Here is a 7,779-nt window from a genome sequence, read left to right as displayed (position 1 = left end):
ACACACGTATATATATATGTGTATATATATATATATATATATATATATATATATATATATATATATATATATATATATATATATATATATATATATATATATATATATATATATATATATATATATATATATTATATATATATATATATATATATATAATATATATATATATATATATATATATATATATATATATATATATTTATATATATATATATATATATATATATATATATATATATATATATATATATATATATATATATATATATATATATATATATAGTTATATATATATATATATATATATATATATATATATATATATATATATATATATATATATATATATATATACATTACGGCTATTATATTATTGCTAGCCTGCCCTTAACATAATGCTGGTGTTAGGTTTGGAGAGATACCCTGAATGTTAAAAAATCCGCGGTACTTTTGCCCCCTGAAAAACCCCTGGCCCCCCATGTCCTTATTTACCATATATACCTGTGTGTAGTTCGAGTTTTTAAGACCAAATTATTTGGCAAAAAATTGGAGGTCGACCTCTAAACGGGTAATAGTTTTTTTAGGTTGAAAAATATTTACCAGTAACTACCAGTAAACTATGGAAACGACGCACCACCAGCTGTGAGTGTCGGTACAGTTGCCAGAGCAGATCTCTTGCGTCATCATAGGAAGCCCAAAGTAGCCAAATGCATGGTATGGTATACACAGGACGATGTAAAACAAAGTATTCATTTTTTTAAAGTTTATTTATAGATACTGTACATCAATTTTTGTTCATTACATTTGAAACATCAATCTTTGTTAATTAAATTTGAAACAAGTATAGTAGTTTTGTTGAAACGTAATGTACAGTATTTAATATTAAAATGCAAAAAGAGCTATAAAATCAATTAATACTGTACACCCGTAATGTACTGGCTGGCATCTCCACTCGTCCCTGCTGCCGCCAGTCACCGCTCGTCCCCGCTCTATGCATCCGCCTCCTCCACATCGTCACTACTGTTGTATTACAATAATATTCTATCCTAATTCACTTGAATAAATACTACAATACCATATTTCTGAATATTTTCATTAAAATCCATCAAAATCATTTTCCTTGTCATCGTCTTAAGCACCAAACAGCTCTTCCCAGTCTTCTCCTTGAACAGGGCTAGAGGGTGCGTGTTTTTCAAATCGTTTTCAATTAAAAAAATGTTACAGCACATGTATATTTTACCTAAACTGCACCTGAATGAATATATTCTCAGAAAAATATAGTAGTTTTGCTGAAACGTGGTGTATTTCTATGTAAAATAGGATAAAATACAGGATGAAAACAAAAGACTTTACCTAACCTTCCGATGTTCAAGATATGTTACTCGTTTTTTTAATAGTTTTTGGTTTAAATACTGTTATATTACAATGATATTCTATTCATACTGTGCTTGATATACTACATTCACGGAAATGTAATATTTTTGTTGAAATGACGTCCGTATTACAGTGGAAAGTGGGATAAAATCGTGACGAAAACAATGACTTTCGCTTTCTTTCGTTCAAAAGATGTTACCGTAATCGCTTTTCGAATGGTTTTCAGTAAAAAAACTGTTGCATCACAAGTGAATTAGGATTGAATATTATTGTATTACAACAGTTTTTTAACGAAAACCATTCAAAAAGCGATTACGGTAACATCTTTTGAACGAAAGAAAGTGAAAGCATGCTTTCACTCGCTTTCTTTCGCTCAAAAGATGTTACCGTAATCGCTTTTCGAATGGTTTTCAGTTAAAAAACTGTTGTATTACAATAATATTCTATCCTAATTCACTTGTGATGCAACAGTTTTTTTAACTGAAAACCATTCGAAAAGCGATTACGGTATCATCTTTTGAACGAAAGAAAGCGAAAGTCATTGTTTTCGTCACGATTTTATCCCACTTTCCACTGTAATACGGACGTCATTTCAGCAAAAATATTACATTTCCGTGAATGTAGTATATCAAGCACAGTATGAATAGAATATCATTGTAATATAACAGTATTTAAACCAAAAACTATTAAAAAAACGAGTAACATATCTTGAACATCGGAAGGTTAGGTAAAGTCTTTTGTTTTCATCATGTATTTTATCCTATTTTACATTGAAATACACCACGTTTCAGCAAAACTACTATTTTTTTCTGAGAATATATTCATTCAGGTGCAGTTTAGGTAAAATATACATGTGCTGTAACATTTTTTTAATTGAAAACGATTTGAAAAACACGTACCCTCTAGCCCTGTTCAAGGAGAAGACTGGGAAGAGCTGTTTGGTGCTTAAGACGATGACAAGGAAAATGATTTTGATGGATTTTAATGAAAATATTCAGAAATATGGTATTGTAGTATTTATTCAAGTGAATTAGGATAGAATATTATTGTAATACAACAGTAGTGACGATGTGGAGGAGGCGGAGGCATAGAGCGGGGACGAGCGGTGACTGGCGGCAGCAGGGACGAGTGGAGATGCCAGCCAGTACATTACGGGTGTACAGTATTAATTGATTTTATAGCTCTTTTTGCATTTTAATATTAAATACTGTACATTACGTTTCAACAAAACTACTGTACTTGTTTCAAATTTAATTAACAAAGATTGATGTTTCAAATGTAATGAACAAAAATTGATGTACAGTATCTATAAATAAACTTTAAAAAATGAATACTTTGTTTTACATCGTCCTGTGTATACCATACCATGCATTTGGCTACTTTGGGCTTCCTATGATGATGCAAGAGATCTGCCCTGGCAACTGTACCGACACTCACAGCTGGTGGTGCGTCGTTTCCATAGTTTACTGGTAGTTATGGTAAATATTTTTCAACCTAAAGAAACTATTAGCCGTTTAGAGGTCGACCTCCAATTTTTTGCCAAATAATTTGGTCTTAAAAACTCGAACTACACACAGGTATATATGGTAAATAAGGACATGGGGGGCCAGGGGTTTTTCAGGGGGGGGGGGGCAAAAGTACACGGATTTTTAACATTCACGGGTATCTCTCAAACCTAACACCCGCGTATGTTAAGGGCCGACTGTATGTATGTATGTATGTATGTATGTATATATATATATATATATATATATATATATATATATATATATATATATATATATATATATATATATATATATATATATATATATATATATATATATATATATATATATATATATATATAGATATATACATGTGTAACAAAGCACAAAGCAGGGAACTTCCAATTCAGGGATGGGACACACTTGTAGTCTTCTCTCAATTATTTACTCTAGAAATCACCCGAGAAGGAAGAGGCTGGGACCTAGATCAGACATAACTAGTTATTATACTTACAAAACAAGCATCAACTGTTGTCATATGGGTACCACACAGTAGTAGGAATTAAACAATACATAATAAACCCAACACAGGGGGTGGTGTAGACTCACTCCAGGGTGAATGTCTGGAGAGCAACGCTAGAATTAGCCTTATTCTGGCTTACAAACTACCTCCACGAGATCATCACATTCTTCATATAACATTTATTATGCTCAATCTATCAAACACACTCTAACAGAGCAAAGAAATACGTGGGACATACCTGCTACTGGGCCCCGGGATGTAAACAATGCCATGGCGTCTCTCCCCCCCCGGCTGGGATGTATATTCGTTCTAGCGCGGATTCACAAGACAAAATTACGTTTTCCTCCTCGAGGCTTACAAAAATACATATCCATATCAATAATATTCTATATCACAAAATGGTTGTCTCTGGAGTTCCTCATACCACACACACTCCTCCATACAAATGTTTGCCGATGGCGCCAAGTTATTTCGGGAAATTAAGAACCGAGCATTTGCATTCATCTACAATGCTTTTTTCCTTTTTAACCTCCTCACTACCCTGTATTTGGAAACCACTTTTAATATTTTATTCGGCTAATGCCAGACAATTTTATTCAGCAGAGTGTGGACCCAGTGCACAAGTGGTTAAGGTGACACAATCAGTACAAACCTTCACACCAAGAATAGCTTCCCATTATTACCAGGAACTATATAACACAACATAGAAAATATCAGCTGCTCGTGAGGGTTGTTATAAGTTCCACTCCACTTGCTAAGTAAAAAGTGTGGTTGATAGATCTGTTAAGTACAACCATAGAGTGAAAAAATGTATATGTTACAATACAAAACTAACTGAACCAAAAAAGATAAAGTTAAAGTCTTAAATTATTTATGCCTTAACCACATGAAAAGGTTAAATAAATACACAGTAAACTTACTGCTCCACATGTAACAATGCGATTGGTGCTGGGAGCCCAGTCAATGCCTGTGACACGCAGATCATGACCCTGGAGTGTTTCCTGAAGCTTCCACTCTGATGCAGCTCTGCCATATATATTCACTTCATTGTTGTTGAGACTCAATGCCACTTCTGTAAGAAATACACACACATGCACTGAGGTTGCAAAACTAGAGAAACAAAACAAAACTACAGAGAAGCTAAGTAGCTAAATAAAATCTAAACCTAACAATGAAAAAAAAAATAAAATAAAATTAACTCCACCTACTTTCTGGTACAAACTGGGAGAGATCAGAAGCTTTGAACATGTTATGACCAGAAGAGGAAACCAGTCCTGCTCAGGTATAAAAAAGAGGACTGAACCCCCCCCCCAGTGATTATGCTGTATTATGACAGCTGTCTGGCTGAAAACTTAGGTAAAATTGCAGATTACAGCAACCAAAGAATAACCTAATCTAATCTTCCAGAATTCTGTGGTTGCATTTATTTTTTATTTTTATTTTTTATTTTTTTACGGGGAATAGGCCACCCAGCAACAGGTCATTGAACCACAATGGGGCCTAGGGGGCAAAAAAAATAAGAGTAAAAAGAAATTGAATTGCCCACAGAGAAACTGTGGGCACCACGGGCAATACGAGCGTTACAAGTCCACGGCCTTGCCGGCAGTACACGGGATGCCAAATCCACCAAACATTGGCCATTAAAGTACCTGTAAAAAAGAGAGTGAAGCAACATTGAAGCAAAGAGAAAGGGATGAAAGATTATCAATTAAAGGAGGAGAGTCAATAAGATGAAATGCCTTTGATTCCACCTTATCTAACAGTTGGACAGAAGAAGAGCCACCCTCGATATGAGCACAGTACTCCAAGTTAGGACAAATGAATCTCTTATAAACTGAAGCAACTGCTCAGGAGTAAAGTAGCTACGGCATCTGTACAGCATTCCCAGCTTTCGGAAGGCAGTTTTAGCAATGTTGTGGATGTGTGGCTTCCATGACATATTATAGGTAATGGTGAGACCTAACATATCTATTTTAGAACTTAGCAGAATGATTGCATCCTGAAATGTGATTGATGGGAGATCATCAAATATTACAAAAACTTCTTCTAGAAAAGTGATACCGATACAACTCAGTTTGAAAATTAGATGGCAATTTACCTGCCAGGCAAGTGCTATTTAACTTCATATAGGTCGGTACTCACGGCTGCGGTCCTCATTCCGGGCACGACAAGCGATGGGCACGAGGCCGAACCGGAACACTTCTGTCATGGCGTATCACTTGGAGCAGGTGTCTGTAACACTGTGTAAAATAAATGGTAAATTTTCACAAATGCACCGGTCTTTGTTCAGATATTAAAAATATGTTTTTTCAATGTTACTCGATGAGTTTCGAACAAATTTAATATTAATTTCAGCCGGAAATCAATAGTTCTTTGGGTAAATCACATAAATAAAAAACCAACAAACTAACAAAACCAAACCTAACCTTAACTAACCTAACACTATTTTTCCGACGAAAATCTGCAATTGACGTAAAACTCTCGCCCAATTATAAGTCTCCTATAGCCAATAAGAAACTCCCACACCACCCCCCACACATGCGCTGTAGATGCTTAAGAATCCAACACGGAGGTAAGGAGCACTGCGCGACGGGCGGTCAGACCTCCGTGAGACGTAAACAACAAATGACAACACTCGTGAATGACCAAATCTAATAATATTGAAAAATTAATATCTCGGTTATCCTTAATTTCCGGCGGAAATGTCACAAAAGAAAAATGTCTTAGATTGTCTAAACATTACGAAAAACATATTAATAACAGTGAGAGAAATACCAGTGCAAGATCGAAAATTCACTAAATAAATTATAAAACTTACACAAGTCATAAATAAAACTATATAAATATATCAGGTTTTAATAGGTTCTAGTAAATGTCACCTAGATTTTAAAATATATCATAATGGTAAGAACATATTGAAAAAATGAAAGAAATTGAACAACACCTGCTGGTTTTAGTCATCTCTTCAAAGAATACCTTTATACCCGTTAAATATAAGATTAACTTTAATTTCTTACCGTAAATAAAGTGGCAACCATCTGTATCCATTAACTAAAACAGTAACTACATGGATATTACAGTACAAATATAAATCTTTCACCAATTACATGACCAATGTATATAATTATTATCATAGATATACGAATTATTGGTTAAAGGCGATGAATCATTTACAGTAGGCGGGGCTGTCCCCTCACGTCTTCCGCCATAACTACGACCTACAATAACTTCTTTCATGCTATTAGGAAGTTAATTTGTTATATATTATCAAAATACATGGAACAAAAAAAAGAGTTCCTTCTACTTACCTAAATATTGAAGGATATTAGCAGACTCTGGTCAACATCCTCAAGTCCTGACCAAAACAGCTTGAGTCTCAACCTGTTGGCCTGACTTAAAGCACAAAGCAGGGAACTCCCAACTCAGGGATGGGACACACTTGTAGTCTTCTCTCAATTATTTACTCTAGAAATCACCCGAGAAGGAAGAGGCTGGGACCTAGATCAGACATAACTAGTTATTATACATACAAAACAAGCATCAACTGTTGTCATATGGGTACCACACAGTAGTAGGAATTAAACAATACATAATAAACCCAACACAGGGGGTGGTGTAGACTCACTCCAGGGTGAATGTCTGGAGAGCAACGCTAGAATTAGCCTTATTCTGGCTTACAAACTACCTCCACGAGATCATCACATTCTTCATATAACATTTATTATGCTCAATCTATCAAACACACTCTAACAGAGCAAAGAAATACGTGGGACATACCTGCTACTGGGCCCCGGGATGTAAACAACGCCATGGCGTCTCCCCCCCCCCATATTCGTTCTAGCGCGGATTCACAAGACATAATTACGTTTTCCTCCTCGAAGCTTACAAAAATACATATCCATATCAATAATATTCTATATCACAAAATGGTTGTCTCTGGAGTTCCTCATACCACACACACTCCTCCATACAAATGTTTGCCGATGGCGCCAAGTTATTTCGGGAAATTAAGAACCGAGCATTTGCATTCATCTACAATGCTTTTTTCCTTTTTAACCTCCTCACTACCCTGTATTTGGAAACCACTTTTAATATTTTATTCAGCTAATGCCAGACAATTTTATTCAGCAGAGTGTGGACCCAGTGCACAAGTGGTTACTTTTACTTTTTTTTTTACTTTTTCCTCTTCGCCACTGATCGGCTTGTTAGCCGCTTGGGCGATCGGTCACGTCTCTTTTCCTTTATATTCTTCACCAAAAGGTCGGCTCGCTAGCCGCCCGGGCGATCGGTCACGTCTCTGTCACGCACTGTTGGCAAATACTGGGCATGCACCGGCTCCTGAATGTACCTGAACCCGCTCCAGTGTTGGTCAAGTCTTCTCTTGAAAGAGCT

The 7,779-nt window shown here is 35.4% G+C and overlaps 1 protein-coding gene across 5 annotated transcripts; it reads right to left on the bottom strand.

Moving 5' to 3' along the window:
* Positions 1 to 3,236: 3,236 nt before the first annotated feature.
* LOC121868903 (actin-related protein 2/3 complex subunit 1A-like) lies at positions 3,237 to 7,233 on the bottom strand. Of its 5 annotated transcripts, XM_042369921.1 has the most exons (7): positions 7,165 to 7,233; positions 6,696 to 6,885; positions 5,530 to 5,627; positions 4,308 to 4,459; positions 3,626 to 3,696; positions 3,474 to 3,487; positions 3,306 to 3,346 (listed from the first exon to the last, which is right to left on the bottom strand). In XM_042369921.1, exons 3-7 carry the CDS (start codon positions 5,594 to 5,596, stop codon positions 3,321 to 3,323), a joined length of 330 nt encoding a protein of 109 aa, XP_042225855.1. In that variant the 5' UTR covers positions 5,597 to 5,627; positions 6,696 to 6,885; positions 7,165 to 7,233; the 3' UTR covers positions 3,306 to 3,320. The 5 variants fall into 5 exon arrangements, with proteins under 5 accessions (XP_042225854.1, XP_042225855.1, XP_042225851.1 ...); XM_042369920.1 differs by lacking the exon at positions 3,474 to 3,487 and having other exon boundaries at positions 3,237 to 3,346; XM_042369917.1 differs by lacking the exon at positions 3,306 to 3,346 and having other exon boundaries at positions 3,412 to 3,487.
* Between the last annotated feature and the right edge of the window lie 546 nt (positions 7,234 to 7,779).

This window comes from Homarus americanus, unplaced genomic scaffold (assembly GCF_018991925.1).
Source record: "Homarus americanus isolate GMGI-L3 unplaced genomic scaffold, GMGI_Hamer_2.0 scaffold57005, whole genome shotgun sequence".
Lineage (NCBI taxonomy): Eukaryota > Metazoa > Arthropoda > Malacostraca > Decapoda > Nephropidae > Homarus > Homarus americanus.
This window is presented reverse-complemented; position numbering and strand designations above follow the sequence as displayed.